At 33.5% G+C, this 22,405-nt stretch overlaps 1 protein-coding gene across 2 annotated transcripts in view; it reads left to right on the forward strand.

Moving 5' to 3' along the window:
• The window catches only part of NOVA1 (NOVA alternative splicing regulator 1), a 154,470-nt gene that overhangs the window by 129,468 nt on the left and 2,597 nt on the right, over positions 1–22,405 (forward strand). For both annotated transcript variants that reach the window (XM_026849088.1, XM_026849087.1), the window contains one exon: positions 21,926–22,405. This exon is cut by the window's right edge and continues 2,597 nt beyond it. In XM_026849088.1, the coding sequence (XP_026704889.1) occupies positions 21,926–22,405 (480 nt within the window). The remainder of the gene's footprint in view (positions 1–21,925) is intronic.

The raw sequence follows: 22,405 nt of genomic DNA on the forward strand, positions 1-22,405 counted from the left end.
TAGGAGTCCTTTCCCCTTTACTTGTAATTCAGATAGGCTTAAGCTCAGTAATGTGATAAAATTCATCATTACAAGTTTTGTGTCATGTATAAACCTTCATTTATTTTTACTTTTTTAATGCATCATTTTTTTTCCTGTGGCATTTGCATTTTTTACAGTTATACATTCTACTTTGCTTCTTTGTTGTTCCACCTGAAGCTCTTGTTTTATCATGTAGTACAGTGTAATATAAACTTTGTGGAGTGCAGATAGGTGTAGGATTTGTTCATTCAGTCCTCCAGGTTTACAGTTTTTTTGAGCATATCTACATCATCTCATTGCCACAATATTTCTAATAAATAATACTTTTCAACCTTTTTACATGATGGGACTGAGCCAGTTTTCTTGCAATCGCCTGTACCCAGCAGGTACAGCACAAGCATGTGGTTGTTTGAATCTTGGTATTAGGAATTTGTACTTTTAGCTTACATTATCTATTTTACGCAAATTGTGTAGATTGCAATGGAATATAATAGTACACATATAACTAGAGATTGGGAGATTAATTGGTATTTAATTTGTAATGATTGTTGTAGATGGTCTCCCTCTTTCTGACTTTAAAGAATAGTCCTATTCCTGCCTGTAAAATGACTTGCAGAAGTATAATCTTTTCATTCCTGATATAGAGAGGTAGAATCTAAAAACAGAGGCTGTCTGTAAAGCATACTGACAGCTTTTAAAGGGTTGATGAACTCATCACTTACATTAAATATATATTTTGTTGTGGGAGGTGGAACAAGAAATAGGAAAAGAAGCTTTGTTTTAGTCTTCTATTATCGTTAGGACATGGAATTTTAAAATATGTATAATATCCAACTTCAAATGATGAAGTTTTTATCAGTAGATTAATCTTAAAGTACAAGTAGTAAATTTTAATGATGATCCCAGAATACTAGATAGCTGTTGTAGTCCATTGAGATACTATATTTGCCTTTGACAATTTGATGTGAGGGTTATTCAAGATATCCTGTCTCTGATATTTTAAATGCAGTATTCATCTAATTTTAATTCCCTAATTTTAATGTAATTTCTTACAGTGGTATTGAGAAAAATCTGTTTTCTTTTTGGGTCACAGATTGTCACAGATTGATGCCAGATGTATCAATTGATCTTTTCAAATCTCAGTACTGTGTATTTAAAAGCAAAGTCAGTATAATGATACTTAGCATTCTCATAAAAGGTGCTGTAGAATTAAAAAACTGTTATTACTTTGGTTTTTCAGAATATTTATCATAGTAGTTCTCTGTGAGATAACAGTTTGACCTTTTTTCAACCTGTCATATTGGTCATTGATAAATACAAACAGTTTACTTAAACCCAGAAGGTGTATCTGGGTTCTGTGCACAATACTAATGTGCTGATTGAAAGAGACTTCATCTAATAGACAATATCTCATATCAACTTATCACTAAAGAATTTGGTACACCAGATTCTAAATTGTAAATATGTGGAGACCACAAATATTATATATTATTAATATGTTAAACAAATACATTCTTCTAATTATGGCATCACACCATTTTTTATTTATGAGAAGGAAATCAGTTTTGTTGTGGCACTTGTGTTCAGAACTATATGATAACTGTAAGAACCTCATCATGCGGTTTAGGGGAATAGAGTTGAAGAACTAGGCCCTGCATTTTGCTGACTGTTTCTGGAAGGCCCCCAAACTTATGGTATACTTTCACCGCCTACAGAAAAATTCTTTACATAATTTCCCAATGTAGCATATCTTTTTGGTTTAGTCTCAGTGAGTACTTTCATCTTCAGTTTTAATACTTCTTCAGCTTCACAGTCAGAGTTCTTTTCTGTTTAGGTCTTGCTATTGCTGTCGTAGACTCACACAATAATAATTTTGAACATTGTGCATTGTTACAAGGTTGAATGAAAGTGCCTACATTGGTTAGAAAAACACTTTTCTTTCTAGTGTGAGGAAAGCATTTTTATATTTGTAGACAATTTTATCAATTATAAATTCCTATTTCTTTTAGTTCCAGTTTAATAAGAAGACAGAGTTCCTTTTTGGTTTACAAGTTGCCTGTGACTCACTGTGGACAGCACATAATAAGGAATCCTCAAGATAACATATCTAGAACAGAGTAGGGAGAATTATTCCCCTGTTCAAGTGAGAGGATTCCACTAGAGGTTCCAGTGCTTCAGACGTAACCTATCCTGCTGCTTTTCAGCTGAAATGCTTCATTTCATGGCTAAACTCTAAGCAGAATTAACCCTTACTCTGTGGCCTAGCTGTAGAGATTTTTTTTCTGGTTCTCAGGTTAATACATTACTTTTATTTCTCTTGTTCTTTGACTACTTTTTCACAGTATTTTGCAGTATCTGAGCTCCTCACTTTTGTTTGCATTGTCTCCTTAAAATATAACTTTTTTAGATACTATAAAGATTTTTATATAACAATTTAAAAAAAAAAATCTTATGCAAATCAGTGGGGTTTCTACACTTTCTTATTGTATGCTTCAGTTTTCCCTTTTGGACAACGATGTAGTTAATAATTTGTATTCATATTCCTTTATACTGATTTACTTGTTTCCTTTCTTCTGTCCTACCACACAGCAAATTTTAGGGTTCACTGTTTATTGTTCCTTTCTTAAAGGTAGGGGAAATGTTGTCAGGAGCATTCATGAGACACAGTCTCTGAGTACTAGTGGCATGTCATTCATAGGGTGTCATGAACGATCTGCCTGTTGCAGTCTTGTAAGTAAAAATGTCATTCCATGTTTGTTTATCTTGATTTTATTTTATGCTTGAAAAGAATGAGAATCACTTAGCTTCTTATTTCATCCCCTCTTCAAAAAGATACACTTCCTCGGTGTAATAGACAGCATTAGTATCCCTTTTCTGTTAAAATAGATAAATGTCTTAAATTAGTTTCTTGTCGTGTTTTGGACTCTTACCTGGTGGTTAGAAATTGTTTTTTCCCTCATAGATGCATATAAAAGTAAAGTTAAAAAAAAAATGAGAAAACAATGGGACAAACTAATTTCTTTTTTTCTTGTAAGAAAACAGCTTTTAACAAGATATTACATGGTCACCCCTGTTTTGCATTTATGAACACTTAGCATATCATTGGTTTTAATCCTTTGTTGAGTCATTAGTTTTAAAAATTGTTAAAGAAAGTGAATAAAAATAGAATTTTGGAAACATACTAAGTGGTTTAGGAAACAATTTTTACTGTAGTGCGTTTAATGAAACCTGCTTTTGATCTCATTTTATTTTTAAATCAATGCTACTTCTGTAAATATGCTGAGATTTGGCAGAAAAGTTATCATTACACTTTCCTGTACACTTATGATTTGCGGGTTTATTCACTCAAAATATTTTGAAGTAAACATGTAAAAAGATAAATGCTTTTTGGATTGAATGGCTTTAGACTCTCATGGATATCTTATTCAAGTTGTTCAGGAGTTAAAGGAAAAATGTTGCACTGTAATTGAAGATCTTGTTCTTTCATTTAAGGATATTTGTAGATATGTTATGTAGGTTTTGGCATTTGTCCATGTCCTTGTACTAAGAAAAGGTCTGTCTGCTTATGAAAAAGGATCACTACATCCATAAAAGTTGGAGAATACACATTATTCTCTTAGTCAAAACACAGTAAAGGTCTTCACATGTCCTGTGCAAAGGGCTGTTTAATTTTTTCATTTTCATTGTTCCAGCTGTTTTAATCATACTTCTTTTATCACTACAAAATGAAAATAAATAACATTGAAAGTGCCATCTTCAAATTCCATCCCATGTAAGCTAGAGTGAAAGCTGGCAGCATTTAACTCTGTTGTCTAACAAATTTGAGTTCAAGTCGTTAATGCTTATGTTTGGTGTGACATACTTTCTTCAGAAGTAGTATTGGGAGAAAAAGCCAACCATATTCTAAGGTATACAGCCAAAGAGTCACTTGGTGTGCTCTTTTTGTTTGAACAACCCAGAGAAAGCAGTATCAGAGCAATTTCCAGAATGTGAATCTGGATTACTTTATTGCTTTTTTTTCCTACTGCATACTGTATCAGTCACATGAAGGTTAGAGTCTAAGGTTTTTACTATTGAGAATTTAATTTATCAGCTTTTAGAGTGTTCAGAACTTGTATAATCAAGAGATGTATGAGAATGTGGAGAGAAACACTGAGGTTACAGAGTTTACTGTCACACCAGGACAGATCCCGTTCTACCTATAAGGTAGAAGAGGCAATTTTCTGACATGTCAGAGGTAAGTCAAGTGAGACATGGTTAGGTCTAGACCTAGAATATCCTGCTTTGAGCATATGTTAGTTAATATTTTCTTTGTGTCATCTGAAACATTATCACTTTCACAAGCTGTAGGAATAGTACAGCAACGCAGCGCACTTTACTGCTGTATGCTAGATGCGTTGCCTGCCTTTTGCATGCTTTGAGAATTCATCATAGTGAGAAGTCATAGATAAAAGTGAGACAAACCCACCAATTAAAGTAGGTGTCTGCCTGATTGGAGTGAAAAAAGAGTGTTCTTTGTATGCAAAGCATAGGAAGAAGCTGATTGACTTAGTGAACTACAGGGAATAAAACGTAGGAGGTTTTTCCTCTTCAAGAGATAAGGTCATCTGTAGAGATCTTTTCCTGCAGCACGGCATCCCAGACTTGAAGTAGTCAGTCAATAACTTTACCCTCCAGTCAAACCAATATGTAACTGCATTTTCTTCAGAAGCAATGTTTTGCCCTAGTTTTGTGCCTGTAGTTATTTTCACACTTGTTGGTTTTGGGTTTGGTTTTTCTTTTTGTTGTTGTTTTGGTTTGGTTTGTTTTTTTTTTTACTTCTGAAAATAAATTACTTTCTACAAGTAATAACAGTTATTCAGAGGCATAGTTTGCAAATAGTGGACAGTGGGAAGATGCAACCATAGACTCTAATAAGCATCCTTAGAAATGCCCAGGGGCCAAGTCCACTATTCTGTTACCTCCTTGTGATTTACATTTCAATCTTTGCAGTTGTAGCCTTGAAGAGTATTGGTCTGGGGGTATAGAGTAACTTGACTGTTTGGCCTTCTGTTTTCCACAGGTATTCTCATTGGCAACTCAGCAATTGCAGCCTTTGACATCAGAGTCTTTCTCACATTATTCAGCAATAATAAACTTCAGCATGAGAAATTGTTCATTCAGTTGAACTTGGCACTTGTGATTTGGATAGGGTTAGAAAAATATGTTTTAAATTTCTATTTCCTTAAAGTTTCTGAAAGCCTGTAGTTTGGCAGTTCTACTGCAGTGTAAATTCTTCTTTCATGTTTCTTTCACCTGATGTGATCTCCATGCCTCTCGTTTTTTTGTAGTTATTTTTAATGTTCACTTAACCAGAACATAAATGTAGTAAGAATATTTTGATCCACTTTATTCTCTTAATAGTAATTGTAATAATTGTGATGATAAATTAACAGCTGCCCCCTACCCATGAGATACTGAAATGCAGTCTCCATGTAAGCTCTTTTAAAGTGTTACTGCTATATGGAATGAAACTGGTTTATGAAATAGATTAAACTGTGATTAATTATGTTCTTCAGTAACAAGTACTGAAGCAAAATACAATTCCTCCAGATATTCTGCAGACCGGTGTTCTTATATAATTAAGTGATGCAGAAAAAAGAAAACTAGTCAAAAGATAAGCAGATATTTGCAGTTTATTGATCATAATATATTTAAAACGTTTAGTAAAATAACAAAATATTGTCTAGAACCAGTATTATCAATTAAGATTTAGAAACAGAAGAAAATAACAGATACCTGTTTGTTAAAGACTTTTCACAGGTTATATTTCACCTATATTTGAGCATTTAAGAGGCTGTTTTATATAAATTTCTACTTTAATTATGTCAAAAGTAATTAGATAATTAATACTACACTTCAACATTTACAGTAAAGACTGATTGGCTGTACACAATGTGTATGTATACACTGAGGGTTCTCTTCACCTACATTAATAGGAATACCTGTGAATGAAGATAATAAAAGGAGGAGATTACAATTTTTGGATGAAAGTTATGTTTTGAAATCTGAATTAAGAATTTAATTTAGAAATTACTAATGCAAATAATTCATGTAAGTTTTATTATTAGAATGTTTTTAATATAAAGATACCTTTCTGCTATTGTTACTATTTTATTAAGGAGTCTAGTTACAAAACATGAGCTGTATTATGCCTTAACTACACATCTTATTATTACAGCATCTATTTAATGTAGTCACATTCCATGGCTTCAGTACTCTTCAGTACTTGTAATTCAGACCAAGATGCAATTACTTAAATATAACATGGTAATGACAAGAAGTAAACTGAATGCATGGCATGTGAAATACAACATTTTTATTATACTATTAATTGTCCTATTATTTACACTACTAATACAGAAAGCCTTTCTTTTTGACCTATCTGAATTTTATTTTGATGGTAAGAAAAATAAATCAGTAAAAGTGAATTAAAAGAGTTTAAAAGAGTTTGAATGTCAGAAGGCTCAGTAAAATTATCACTTTTTAACATTACCAAGACCTTTTTGTCATTTCAAAATTGATTAAAAAAATGTTTTTATTTGGAATATCACTTATTTTTACTGCTGAAATAGTAATGTTAGCAATAATATTACATAATAATGTTAATAAAAACTATAATTCAGATTGTGTGCAGTTTTATGTAAACTTTCCAAGATTTTAATAATTTATAACGAATTTATTGAGCTGTCTAAAAGTCTTTACTGTAACAAGGTTCACAGTAAGCATTTGTTAAATTAAAAAAGGGGGCACATGTCAATGAAATTAAAAGTGGTTACTAAATCTGTTGATTTCCTCACCTTTATCTCAACTTGAGACAGCTCTTTCATATTGTCATTTTTATTTTTGTATTTCTTAGTATCTTTTCTCTCAAAAATAAATTGTAATCTGGGGCATCTGAGGAATAGGTATATAGTGTGCATAGAAGCTGAGATCAAGGCAAGAGTTAGATGCAAATTCTTTCTCAGTGTATCATGAAAGAGAGATATCTAAATCCAGTTTATGAGTGCTGACTCCAAATTTATACTTTGAAAGGTGTTTTTCCAATTTAATGCTCACACAGAATTACACATATGTAATGTAAGTATAAAAATGTGTATGTGTAAATACAGCCATATATAATATTTGTGCCCCACAGCCTTAGTTTGCGTAAGGAGTCATTTTCTTCCATGTGAACATTTATGTCAGGTGATTATCTAGCCAAAATTCTTAATATGTGCAAGATATCTGTATTATTTACAGATAGTTTCCCTTAATGAAATTTGGTTCCGCAGATTCCCATTGTATGAGAAATATAACCCAGAGTATAGATGTATGGAGGCAATATGGTTTGAAAATAATGTGATTTCATAATAAATATATACAGTTTTCCCCACTGAGTTAAATTTGGTATTATCTACATCCAGGATCTTCACACCTAACAAGGAGGATGCAATTACACCTTCATAATTATAGCTCTTTTTTTATAAGCTAGGTTGACTTTCATAACTGGCCTGTGTTAGCATCTATCAATATTTTTGTTTCTGTTTACTCAAATAATTGCTAATTTCTGTCATTGCCTTCACTTACTCCAGTGTTGATTTCTCTTTCTCTTCCAGAAATAGATATTATTCCCTTGTGGATATCTTGGTTAAAAATATGTAACTACAAGTTTACAAAAGGGTAAACCAGAAAGTAGATATCCGTATAAAATACATACGTATAAATTGATTGGGTGAATGTTAAGTTCTAAGCCAGCCAGTTATTTTAGTTGTAGTTATTGATGTATTTGCTGAAGACCAGTAGCTTGATATTACCTTGTTCTGTTCTCTGATCCTTGTCAGAGATGCAGTGTCAGGCTTGGAGAGGAAGGTTTTGAATTGGCTTGTCAGAAGTCTCTATTAGCATTAGAGGGCTATGGAGTCCTGTAGTAGTGCTTATTAAGTTTGAAGACATACACTCATTAGTGAAACTACATTCTTTTTCTAATAAAAATTTCTAGTAATTACTACTTTTTTATGACCTAGAGAGAGAGGGTTATATAAAACAATCTTTAACTGTCCTTTACATCCTTTCTCATTTGAAAACAATTCTCAAATGACATCTATGAGGGAAACTCCCTGAGATTTTTATTGAGAGGTTTCTTGCTATACAAGTCTTTTTTAATTTTTAAGCAACAGTCAATACAGAAGGGATCAAGCCTCTGCTGCTGGTCATCTTTTGCAAAACTGGGGCACAGCCATAGCCCTTGATACCATTAAACTAGATAGTTCATCTAGTTAGACTGGATGCATTTTTCATAAGCCAAATTTTTTTCCATTTTTCACCATTCTTATAGTGACAAACACTATGAAGCTATACAGAACAGTGTGTAGGTCAGAACACGATCTTATTTTCACTGGTCTTGTTTTCACTGAGCTGAGACACTAATGGGGTTACCACAAGGATTTTAATTCACATGTGTTTCCCCTTCCTCCTTTTCCTGAGAACAGAGAAATGTATAATTACCCTGGCATTTTAATTGCAAATAATGTAGAAGGCAATGTTAGGGTATATTATTATTTTATTTTATAACCATGAAAACTCAAAGGTGTTCATTTAGACAAAGTCCATTCATCTTCTATCACCTTTATTTGCTGTTTGCCATGTTCATTACAGTTACAAATGTAGCAAGTAATTTATCATTCCACCATGTTTACTTTACGCATTTTGGTTGATGATATTATAAGCTTTATTTTTCATTTTACCTTACAAATTTGTGATCTGTGAGTAAAGAGCATATGCAAAATTGGTGCCAGGTTAGGTGAAGATACACAATTAAAAGGGCCCTGTTCTGTCTTTTCTTATCTCTCTGTGTAATTAAATATAGACTGAATACAAAAGCTCTCTCTCAGTTAAAAGATACATTATTTAAATTACCTAATATTGTTAAGAGCAGAAATTTGGTTGAAAAGAAAGGATGGAGAATCTCTTGAAATAATTCTGTAACAGAATTTTTTATTCCATGATCTTGTAATGTGGAGAGCTTAACATTTGTTTTTTGTGCATAAGTACACTCACATCTGACATGATTGCTGCTGTGAGATGTTAAGACTTGACAGGCTTGGGGGGAAGGGATGGCTCCATTCATTGTGTCTGTATAGCGCAGGAATATGTGCATGTATTCTATATGGACTCATTGGGTTTGTTTTTCCGTGGTGTTTTTAGAATCAGCTGAATTGCAATCAAACAATTTAAAGAGGCCCTGCTGAATAAGTAGCTTCTGTACTCTAACTGGGCTAGAGCTGTTAGCTAGATACAAAGTGCAATAGGACTATTTCTCATTAAAATTGATCAGGTATTATAGAGTCATATATAGAAGGGCATATGTATAGTACAGAAGTGTGCATATATATATATAAAACTATATATAGTAGTGATAAATTCAGGTGATTTGGGATTTACTTCATGTATTTACATTTCTGTAAGATTTTGCATCAAATATTATGTCAGTGGGAATGGTAAGAAGGACTTTTCTTTTTATCTTTTATTTATTTATTTAAATTGTGTGCCCAGCTAGATGTGAGTGTTTAAAATCTTCCTCCTTTTAAAAACTGTTTGGCTCTACCACCTTATTATGAGTTTATATCTGAAAGAAAACTGATGTTTACTAAATCAAGTGAAGAACTCATGAGAAAATTTGTATTTATATTGCTCTCAGGAAAACATTTTGTCATTACAGTTTAATGCCTAGACCTGACAAGGTACCTTCCACTCTTCTTTTTCATGTTAGTGTAGCTTACATAATGGACTATGATGAGAAGCAGTAAGTTTTTACACAGAATAATTATATCTCTGATCAGTGATTCACAAATTCTTCATTGCAAGATTATTAGGAAGACATTCAAGAAAAAGGACATGTGCAAGCAACTGTAATTCAAAATTGGCAGAGAATACCATCACTTGGAGTTTCTTAAATAAGTCCTTGAATTTAGGACTTCCTAAATCCTATAAATAAATGGTTTGGCTATTGGATTTACTGAACATGCAAGCATGCTTTTTGGATTAAGATTTTTTCATACGCATCTAGGAGCCTTAACTTTAAGTATGCATTTTAAAAAAATTATTTTTTATTTCCTTTTTCACTGAAAATAATATTTCTAGAGTCCTGAGGAGTCTACATTTTTTCCATTACTAGGTGTCGTCTTCTGACCATAAGTTCAGTTCTTCTAGAAAAAAGTTCTGCTTAATTGAAAATCCAGTTCTAAATGTCAAACACTATAGCAGTAATAATTTTCCCTGCCACTGAGCTACTTCATGTACTGAGAGATCAAGTCCTTCCACTGACCAGTGATCGTCAATAGAAGCGCGGATGGTTTCATGAGTCATCTGTTTCTAAAACTATACCTACGATATTATAGGTAGTAATATAGAGATAATAATATCCTCTGTATGTAGTAGTTAAAAAAATATTTGTATTATCTGAGTACAGTGAAGGAAAAGTGAAATTAGATAAATGCTGAAGGATGTACAAGTGTAATTATGTAGGGTTTTTCTATTATGCAGGGCTGAAATTGAAATGCTTGATAAATAATAGAAGTTTTAAGCACAAAAATAGTATAAAATACTCCTTTTTCTTAGATCTAATGTGGTCTCTAGTAAAATACTAATGAGAATGAGGTGGTCAGTGATGTCAAACTCTTGTTTGGTATTTTAACAGCATTGACTGACTGAACCTTTGCAACGTGTTTTCCAGCAGTGGTGGTGTGATATATTGCAGTTAGAGTATATTCACTTGTGTCTCTAATCTGTTTCTCACTGATTATCTTCCTCCTTCTTCATCCATCCGTCCATCCATCCATCCAGCCATCCCATCTTGGGCTGCGTTTTTTATCACAGAGACTGTCTTCCTAGTATACGGGATTCCATGTCACCATTTCTAAGCAGTTACTATCGAAACAGCCTTACTTAATAAATTCCTACAAGTGTCCTCTCTCGCAAAGAAATAAATGTGATGTTAAAAGTTGAATTGATGGAGCTCTTCAATGCTAAAAAAAAACCATGAGAGTGTAGAATTTTGTAGTTATTACTAGAGAAAAAACTTACAAATGGCTATATACTTATATACACAAACACACTTACACCTACTGCTAAATCTTAGGAATAATATTTTATACTTTTATGTACAAAGTCCAAGCAAGGATCAGAAGAAACAACTGGTGCATGGTTCTAAAATCTTTTAGTAGCTGTGATGAACTGAAGTTATTAAAATCTAAAAGTTTACTATCAGCCATCAGTCAAAATCAAAGTTTGTTTAGCAAAGTTTATCACCATATCTAATACAGAAAATGACTAAAAAATTGCTGTATTTCTACATGACAACTATTGAGTAAATGTTGAAGGGTGATTTACATTGCCATAGTTCTTTTAAAATAGAAATTTGATATTTTTATGTTCATTTACATACCCTTCTGATCTTTACTATATTGTTTCTGTACTGTCTTTTATATTCTGGGAGTCTGCCTTGTTTCTCAGATCAGAATAACAAGATGTTCCAGAGTCTAAGTAAAAGCTAGTTGCAGTTTGTTTTATCTCTTTCTTTCAATATCTATCGTTTTTTCCATCCCCACAGCTTCTCACTTAAACATCAGTTTTCAAATAACCAGAATATGATAGCTGTGATAGCAAAATTGGTGGATATTTGTAAGTGTAAAAATATTAAAATATGGAAATCAACAGTGTATTTTAAGAAAGGGACTAACAACTGTCATCTCTCCTGAGCACTTTACCCTCTTCCTTTGAAAATCTCAAACCTGTTGATAAAAGTAACCATATAGTTCCTATTGCTGATCATCAAAATCTTCCTCTTTTGACCTCCCATAAAAAGATCTCAAGGAGCTTTGTGCAAGAAGGAAAGTGTCTTTTTTAAATGGTCCTTACAGATCTTATTTTTCATACTGTAGAACTGAAATGGTTCTGCTGGATCACCTTATTTCCACAGGTCTGAAAAGAGAGGCCTCCTGCAGGTGGTATAGAATTGAAAACTTAAATTTCATTCTGAACTGCCAAATGAAGGATTAGTAAATATGCCATGTATCTCGTAGAAATCAACTGTAGCAAAGATAATCTGAAAACAAATTAGAAGTGCTAGTATCCTTTTGTTGTATCAGTCCTTATAGATAGAGTAATTTTAAAATGTAGTTTTCAGAGATTGATTTTCTTACCTGGAATACTGAAATGTGACTTTGATTTTAAATTTGGAATTAAATACTGAATTAATTTGAGTGAAGTCTAGTATACTGTTAAAATAATTCTGTAATCTGGTTACCAATGTCAGAGGATGAATATCTCAGTGTATTTCTAATACCCTGTTTTAAGCTTTTCTGTGCTTTTCAAGTTCTAGTCAGCTTCAGTGAAAAATGTTATTGACAGTAATTGCATATTTCTATTGGCTATCCTTTCCCCTGAATTTAAGTGACATTCTACACCATATCATTTGCTGCATTGATTTGTTTTAGAAGCACATCATTGTGTATTTTGGCCACATTTATACTGAAAATGGGTCACTGTTGAGTAGCTGTAAGGTTCTGTAATACTGACATTGCATATTAATCTTGAAAATTTCTACTCCAGTCAAAGGCATATTTAAGAACACTCTTAGGCTTCTCTTGGACTTGCAGGTCCACAGCCATAAAAAAATAAAAAGTGGAAGCCTCAGTCTTCTTGAAGTCAATGGAAAGTGTTCCTGTGCCTGTGCTTATAGGCCATCCAAGATTTGTTATTAACATCAGTTCTCCTGTATGTTTCAGCCATAGGATTACTCCTAGTAATTTTTTTCATCAAGTATAAGATTTCTAGTTAGAATACAGCATATCATTCAGAACAAGTTTATGGGGAGTATATGTGAAGCTAATGGATTTTAAGGCTTCTCTTAAGAAGCAGAGAAACGTGCTAGTCATTTATGTCGTTTATGTCTTCAGTCATTTTGTCAGAAGATTTTTCAGGAAAGCAAGCAGTGAGTGTAGTGCTGGTTTGGACAATGAGTTAATAGCCATGAGGAGCCAAAGTAACATCTATAGTTCTTGTGACTGGGAAAGCGTAAAAAAATGGATACACTACCTTTGCCTCGGATTCTGTCAGGAAGGTTAATTCACGTTGGAATCTGGAGTGGGTTTTGCGAGTTTATAAATTAGATCCTGTCTAATGCCAAACAGTGGGAGTTTTCTTGATTTCATCAGTGAGGCATATTTATTTTTAAAATAATGTACATTGTCTACATTTTTTGTAGATTATTTTGTATTGATAAGTGTCTTTTCAGCAATTCCAATAATGAAATTACGTTATAATTATATGGTGTCTTTCAGTCAGAAGCATCCCAAATTACTATACTCAACAGTACTGTAAATATTCATGCTTTTGTGAAACCCATCCTTGACTCTGTGGAACGTTGGCAGGTATTCATAGAGCACCATGCAACAAATTAGGTGAGGAAAAGAAAAAAGGGAGATTTTAGACAGGGGAAGAAAGAACTGTTTTGAATTTAGCTAGAAATAGGGTTAACATTCTACTGTCATTAAAAGTGTCATTCAGACTTCACTGGCCAGAGCAGTTGGTATTCCTGCTCTCTGTTTTAAAAGATGTTTCATCTGAATAGTGGTGCAGTCAGTATAGATGTCTAATTTTCTATGTGTACCACATACTCTGCAATTGAGTGAAAATCTATGATTTTTCGCTCATGTATGTTTCAGTGTGTAACCAGCTCATTTTTTCTTTTTTTAATTATAAAAAAGTAAAAAATATAAATGAAGCTACTCAAAATACATTATACTTCTCTGCAAGTGTAATTTGAAACTCATGAAACATTAATGCATAAATTATGGAATGTTGTTTTTATGTTAGAAAAGTTAAGTTTCTTCTCTATGTTATTAAAACTATGTATCATAGAGAATTCATGGAGGATTTGGGTTCTTCCATTCCCACACTTTTGAATCATGTTTTCATGAGGGATATTCATGAAATTACTCATAGACTTTTGTCTGTGTGTAAATTTTTAATAGTACTTTGTTCAGAACTAGCTAATCTCAAAATCAAGCACCTGTATAACCAACATACTTTTAATAATTATTCTCTCTCCATACACAATTTGCATGTGCACACATTTAGTGAAAACTGCTTTTGAGAGAAGAAGCCTTTATGTTTACGAGAACCTATACACGCACTGGTGACAGAATGGCAGCTAAAGCAGACCAGAGAATCTTTCTGTTTGTTTAAACATGATTTGCTAATTCCCTGCTGTTAGAAGTTTGCATTCCAAATTGCATCTTTAGTTAAAAGCATGAAAGAAAAATCTTAATGTTCATACTTTAAAGTGGGCAGAATCGTAATTAAGTAGTAACTAAAAGAAGTGAGAGGTACTTTTTTCAGTCCCCAAAGAGTCAAGGTTTAATATAAAATAATAATTGAAAAATGGTTTAGAAGTAAGCAAAAGTAGCAATTGGTGCAAAAAAACCCTTACATATTCTTTCCTCTAGTTAATCTTTCTCCAGCCTGGTTCCAGGGTTCTAAGCCTTGTGATTTCAGATATGAATTATTCCTGAGCACTTAAACTGAAATTAGGTTTCTGTTGCATGATAGTTTTTAGGACTAAAATGAAATAATGCCCTTGAGAAATGCAGATTCAGCTGAGAGGAGGTCTGAGAACTGGAACAAAAATCAACACTTGTGATAAACAGTAGGGGGGGAATTGGCCCAAACTCCTGCTGCAATGTACTGGCAGACACAAATAAATGTTTTAGAATATCTGTTTGCATTGTCATTTTAATTTAGTATGATTTTTAACTTAAGAAAGATCTCCTGCAATATTATGGTTTTCAACAGATTAATTTAACTTTAAATTGACTTAAAAGAAAAAGTGGTTGCGAGGGCAGAAATACCACAAAGAAGCAACACAGAGAAATAGCAAAATGACATTCATCTTGCAATAATTGCAGGTAAATATATGAAGCAAACACTACCAGTACATGTGCTGCATGTGATGAGAAGAAAATTTCAAGAACACAAATGTGAATAGAAGAAAAAGGTGTGCATTATGTTGAGGAACAAAGCAGCAGCTAATCCTATAAATTCCTATAATCCAATTGCACTTGTTCACAGAATATTTCAGGTCTAGGTATCCTTTTATAGAATAAGATAATTTGAATCACAATAGTATTTACAGAGTTTAAACATAATCAGTGAAGATGAAGACTAATTTATGATCTAGGTTTATTTACATTATGATCGAGATAAATTTACAAAGAACTGATCTTCTTATGTAATATTTGCTTATTTTTGTAAATAAATATCAAATAGACCATTAGAAAGATGTCTCTACTCCTTCGAAGTATTTTCATTAAAAACAAATGTATACTCATGGACTGAGCAACCAGGAATTTGTTCAGTGCATGACACCTCTGAAAAGGTAAGTTTGTGTTTCACCATATGTACATTTGGAACCCAATCCAGAGCTACTGAAATTACTGAGAGAAATTCCACTAACTTCCCAGCGGGTGTGTGTGTGCAATCAGTAGAGATTTGCTGTGTAAGCCTCCTGTCAGAGGCTGAACCTGAGTCTGATGTGAACACCTGCCCAGACCAGACTAGTGTTTCTGCCTGCTGTACACACAGGATGACTCATGACCTTTTGGTCGCTTGTTCTGCCTTGAACTTGCAGTTGGCATTGAGTTTGTAGCCAGAGACTTTCCAGGAGTGCCTGATACGATGAAGCATGGCTGTAAATTCCAAGTGCGTGCAGGCATCATTTTGCCTGTAATGCACTTAGCTGTCTTTCTGCTTGATTCCAGTAGACTTCTATCACATCTTTGGTTGATCCTGATTTTTGTCCCATATTTTCATCATGTTGCCACTTCAGTTTAAGAATGAATGGCATGGGACTACTCACATCAATACAAGCCTACTGTAGGAGTGTGTTTACCCTGCCACATGGAGAAATAATAGGTGGCTCTTACTCTTCATTGACTGCTCTCTACAGGAACTTGTGCTTTCAGAATACCCTCTTATCAACTCCAAGCCTTTAGTCAAATGAGTAGCTAAAATAGCGTGAAATTTTCATAGGTATAGAATCCAGAGCCCAGATGGAGTTTTAAAGAGTTAAAGTATTTGATAAGCAATGAAAACAGAAAAAGAGATAAAATGGTAGGTAGTAATTTAAATACAGTGTTAAGGGAATACAGCGATTTGCTTTAGAGAGACTAAAATATAGAATTGTACCAGATTAGGATGAATTTTTTAGATTAGATGGAGCCTTTTTTGTAAAGGTGTTTCTCTGTTAAGAGAAGATAAAATAAAATTACACAAGTAGTTGAAAGATTTAATAGAGAAAAGAACAACCATTACAGAAGATTCATGGTGTGAGTTATAATTAAACTTGTGAAAATAAAAGAGGAAAAAGAAAGCTGAATATCAGATAGAAAAGCTCTGTTCATTAATCCCAGCGCAATCTCTTCAGAAACAATTCTGTAAAGTAGAATAAGCAGAGGATGATGCAATTAAATGCTTCTCCTGTCAAACTGTTGGGTGTGTTTTTTCCATGTTTTGATGCTGTTTTGTAGAATCAGCAAGACTTTCTTTTCTGGTGTAATTTAGTGCTGGCATGTGTCATACCACCATGTGGAGCTTTAAACTTAAAGTCATGCTTTTTGGCCTCACGTATGGTTACTCTAATTGTCCTAGCAGCCACATTGAGTGCTAATTCTTGTTACCTAGCCAGTCAGCATGCATTTCATCCTTCCACTATTTTTGCCAGATATATACTTTGTATTAGATGAGTGGCCCATAAGGTGCTAGTTTGTGATTTCTGTCCCCCCACCTCCAAAGGTTGTGAGAAGATCTTCGTTCCCATGAAGATTCTCTGTGTATTGATATACACTCATAACTGCTCAGTGCAGATTATCTCCTTGCAGCATAAGGGAGGGGATGAGAGGTGGCATAGCATAATCACCGAACATCTGGCATCACACAGTAGATGCTATTCAGCTCCAAAAACTGAGCCAGTTTAGTAGATCAGAGGACCTCTAGACGATGCTGACGTGATAGGTGAGTGCAGCATGGGGTTATGCAAGCGGGTTGTCAGTAAATGGAAAGGATTAGGGAATTAGCTGACAGAGTTTAGGAGTCTAGGATTTTGCAGCATACAGGGATGAATATGAGCCACTAATGCTAAATTAAAGCAATTTGAATTGTATCCTCTGGACATAATGACTGAGATCCCTCAAGTATTGTGCAGTTTCATCAAATCTCTGCCCACTTCATTGGGATCTGCGGGCAGCAAACTCCTCTACAGTTTGAGCCATTCTTAAGCAGCAGTTTCTGGAATTTTTCACCTTTGTCAAGGCTTTTAAAGATGTAATAATGTATTAGTGAAAACATATGCCGTGAAATTACTTTGTTTCTTTTATTTTTATTATAGTTTAATTCTTGTTCAGGGGAGAAGTAGTATACTCGCTGAGCCTGATTTTGAACTTGCTTATGCTAACGCAAATAGGCTGAGAGTGATGTCTGTGGAAGTAATTAATTTGCTTTGTGAGTAAGCAGACATCATAATTACAATCCTTATTTTTTATAAAATCTATTTGGCATGAAATAAAGGTTAAGTTCCTTCCACATTTTTTATTCCTATAGCATTTGAAAAACATTACATAAGCATTTTAAGTTTTATGTTCATAATTGCTTTAGATACTCACTCTTCCTTTTTGCAGCACAAATTTCAATATAGCCAGGAGTGTACACACAAACCTGGAAACCTGACCTTCCTGCATAGTCAAAGATACCTTTATTGGATAGCTCAGAGCACTTATTTTGGGCATTAGTTAGTAGTAGAATTTTGCATTCAAATCATTTTCTTAACTTATCTGTAAAAGGAAAGTAGGAGCACTGTCCAATTTACCTGAAAAAGAGAGGGAGTTAAAGTACTTCAAAAAAAAAAAAAAAAGGATGCGGTGCAGGTAGCAAAAGCAAATAGATAATCTTTGCTTTTTCAATTTCTGCTTGTATAACCGGAGTTGAGACCAAGAATGTCATTGTATCATTTTATACCTTGTAACTTAGTGACCTTATGGATTTTAGACTTCAATAGATATAAAAATAAATATATTCACATTATTTCATTTGTACTGGCATCTAGAGGGCTGTGGCCTAATATATTAGATACTATATTAGTATATAACACACCAATGTTTATGTAAAGAGTTGATATTTCAATATATAAAACAGGGAAAGTCAAGTGAATGCAAAAAACAGATGGAGAATTAAACATCGGTAGCAAGATTAATATGACCTAAATAATACTAATAATAAAAAATCTAAGTATGTTTTGCCTTTTTAAAGTATCTCCATTTTCAAATAAATTTTCAATCAGTTGTCACAAATACAGGAATGTTACAACTGAATATCTCAAAATAATGCAAATGTTGCCATTCATTTCAGGAAGAGAAGGATTTTATTTATGTTTTAAGCAGAATACATACAAATGTATTTATGTTCTGTTAAAACTGAATTTTGATAGGAATTTAATGTTTTCTGTGACATCTTAGTACAAAATAGATTGTGCCTATTGTCTATATTTTTAAAAGATGTCCTATATGAAAATATCTTAAATATTCACCGTGGCAGGGGTTGTATTTGGAAGAATGTTAGTGGTATGTTCCTGTACTAAAACAATTTAAGAGACTTGTCAGTTAAAACTCACGATTTAGAAAAGGTATTTTTATTTATCTCAGAAGCAGACAAACATATAACAAAATAATGCATCAAATCCAAAATTTATTTACTGAAATGCATCGTAATTTGTTGTTTGTGTGGCTAAGTACAGAAACATTTCTGGACAATGTGGGAGTGGATGGGTATGGAGGAGATCATTCTTTATCTTTTCTCTGACTAGGCAGATGATTTTATCAAACAACCAGAGCTGTTGATTTGAACATCACAAATGAAATTTTGTGATGTCAAGTAAGAGAAATAGTAGTTTCTTCTTGAGAAAATCTTTCTTTTCATACAGAACATTTCCTTCTTAATTATGTGGCTGAATTCAACCATTATTTTGTTTTACTACATATATCCTTTAGAGTAATCCCAGCCATATTACATTATGCTGGATTTTCGTATGTTCATAGAATCATAGACTAGTTTGGGTTGGAAGGGACCTTAAAGATCATCTAGTTCCACCCCCCTGCCATGGGCAGGGACACCTTCCCCTAGCCCAGGTTGCTCACAGCCCCGTCCAACCTGGCCTTGAGCACTGCCAGGGAGGGGGCAGCCACAGCTGCTCTGGGCAACCTGTGCCAGGGCCTCACCACCCTCACAGGGAAGAATTTCTTCCTTATATCTAATCTAAATCTACCCTCTTTCAGTTTAAAACCATTACCCCTCATCCTATTCCTGCGCTCCCTGGTAAAGAGTCCCTCCCAACCTCTCCTGTAGATCCCCTCTAAGTGTGGGAGGGCCGCTGTTAAGGTCTCCCCAGAGCCTTCTCTTCTCTGGGCTGAACAACCTGAATGTGTAGCTGTGATACTACATGTGCTACAATGCTGCTCTAAAATATTTGCTTTATATAGATAATAAATATACAATGCCCCCTAAATATACTATTCTTCTGGCATCATGTATGTTGTTATGAGAGTGTACTTTCATACCTTATGTTCTTAGTCCTTCTCTTGAACTCATATAAGGGCCTATGCCTAGTTTGTTCAGAACTTTACACAGTAGTTATGAAACCAGGCAGGATCTGGCAGATCACAGTTGTCAGAATCTCCCAAAGAAGTTGTTAGTATGTATTAAATCAGTGGAGTCAGGTAAATGTTTTCCATACTATGTGGCACAAAACCATAATAGTGAAAGCTGTGCCATACAATAAAAGATTTGCAGTTTTATTGAGTTTTCCTGGGTGACTGGTTTTATACAACTTTGCATTTTTTGTGTGTTAATTTTTTTTTAATAAACAAGCCAAACTAAATACAATTAAACAAACACACACACCCCAAAACTTCCTTAGAATTATATATTTAACCAAAACATGAACATTCATTTAATTAGAAATCATTTAATACATTTTGTGTCTAGATACCAAATAAAATCTAAGTATGGTTTCCTTATTTTTCTGGTAGGAAAACTTAGAAAGGGCACCTCAAAATTGCCAGTTACTTTGAACTACATTTCAAAATTACTATGAGCTGTGCTGACTTAAAAATGAGTGTGTCTATAAATATATATTAAAAAATTTCAGTGTGTGTATATATATATATATAGACACAAATATTTATATAAGTCCATACAGCTACTGAGATATTTGTGGTTTTATAAAATTATTTAGTATATGGATGCGCTAATTTTTTTTTCAATTTCATACTTTTATGTTACCTTTAGAATAAGTCAGCATCTAACAATTTTTTATTTATTCTATAGAACATCTTTTGTTTTGATGTCAATGAACATGAATTAAATTCTGAAATTAAAAATTACGTATATGCTGTAAAACAATTCAGTGCAAAATACAATGTGGTATAATACAATTTTTAATGTACATATTGTATAAGTGGAAAATATAAATGTTTGTTAACTCTGTAGTATGCTGGCTTTTCAAAGATTTGATTTTGATGCTATGGTAACACCTGGAAATACATGAAATGGGTAAGACTAGAAAAAAGCTTATTTATAGGACATGCATTTTTATTTGTAATTAGCTTGACTTCATAATAAACTTGACTTTATAATGAGGCAGTAAAATGAGAATGTTGCTAATAAAATTTTAATTGTATTTTGTATTGACTTCTTGCTGAGATTTTACATGGCATTTTGGAGGAAGGATTGACAAATTTAAGTGTTATCCCTATATACGTGCTCCACAGAACCTGGATCAATAGATATCAGTAGGCTACTAAAAATATATTTTGTAATTCAATATTATGAGACAGATGATACATTAAAACTTTGAGAAACGTTTGTAAAACGTATATCAAAATCAAAAGTTACAAAGAATGTGTATAAATATTGAATTTTTATCTTGGGTATCATTCTTCATTCATAGCAATAAGTCAATAATGAATAAATTTGTTGACATTAATGAGGTTGTATCAGTTTGAAACTTGTTTTAAGAGGAGGAAAAGTAGGATTTATAGGCAAATACCCTTTATTTGAAGACAATTTGATAAACTTTTTAAGATGTAAAAATGCCATACTTTAATCTTTCAAAATCTTCAGCACTTAGATACTCTCTCCTGCTGCACTTCATTTCCATAGACTGAATAATAATACACTGTAGTGCATAATGAATTTCTGTATACTGATGTGGATGACAGGTTGAACAATCAAGATCATGTCCTGTTCAAGACCAACTATTTCATCTGTCCATGCTATACAGTCTTTGCTTTAGCCAAGTGGGGTTTTTTAATCATTGTTACTAAAGGTGTTTTAAGGGAAGGTGAAGAATTTCAGACACATTTTTGTCTGAGAAGCTGGTTTGCTACTTGAACCTGGAAAGAGATGAATCACATGAAAACACTTGCTTTGATACAACCCACGATAGTTTTTTCATACGGGCTTATAATACATGCATTTGCTTAATCTTTTGGTCTGAAAGCTACTATGCTGAAAACAGTATATTCTGTGGGACAGTGATAAATATGACTTTCCTGTTATTTTATCTTTAATTCTTTGTATTGTACATTTGAAACAGATGCAGAGCATTAAAAAGCGTGATGAGCTGTATTTTAAATATTTTTTTAAAACCTTTTCTTTTATAAACATGGTAACTAACTTGCTTCATTCTTTTCCTTCCTTTTATAGGGTAGCAAAATATTATAGTGTTTATGCACAGAGCAGAAGTATTATTTATATATATTTTTTTTAATTACAGGTAAAGATTATAGTTCCCAACAGCACAGCAGGTCTGATAATAGGGAAGGGAGGTGCTACAGTGAAGGCTATAATGGAGCAGTCAGGGGCTTGGGTGCAGCTTTCCCAGAAACCTGATGGGATCAACTTGCAAGAGAGGGTTGTCACTGTGAGTGGAGAACCTGAACAAAACCGAAAAGCTGTTGAACTTATCATCCAGAAGATACAAGAGGATCCACAGAGTGGCAGCTGTCTCAATATCAGTTATGCCAATGTCACAGGTCCAGTGGCCAATTCCAATCCAACCGGATCTCCTTATGCAAACACTGCTGAAGTGTTACCAACTGCTGCAGCTGCTGCAGGGCTATTAGGACATGCTAACCTTGCTGGAGTGGCAGCCTTTCCAGCAGTTTTATCTGGCTTTACAGGCAATGACCTGGTGGCCATCACCTCTGCACTTAATACATTAGCCAGCTATGGATATAATCTCAATACATTAGGT

The sequence above is a fragment of the Athene cunicularia genome (assembly GCF_003259725.1).
Source record: "Athene cunicularia isolate RWA chromosome 5 unlocalized genomic scaffold, athCun1 chr5_part1, whole genome shotgun sequence".
Classification (NCBI taxonomy): domain Eukaryota; kingdom Metazoa; phylum Chordata; class Aves; order Strigiformes; family Strigidae; genus Athene; species Athene cunicularia.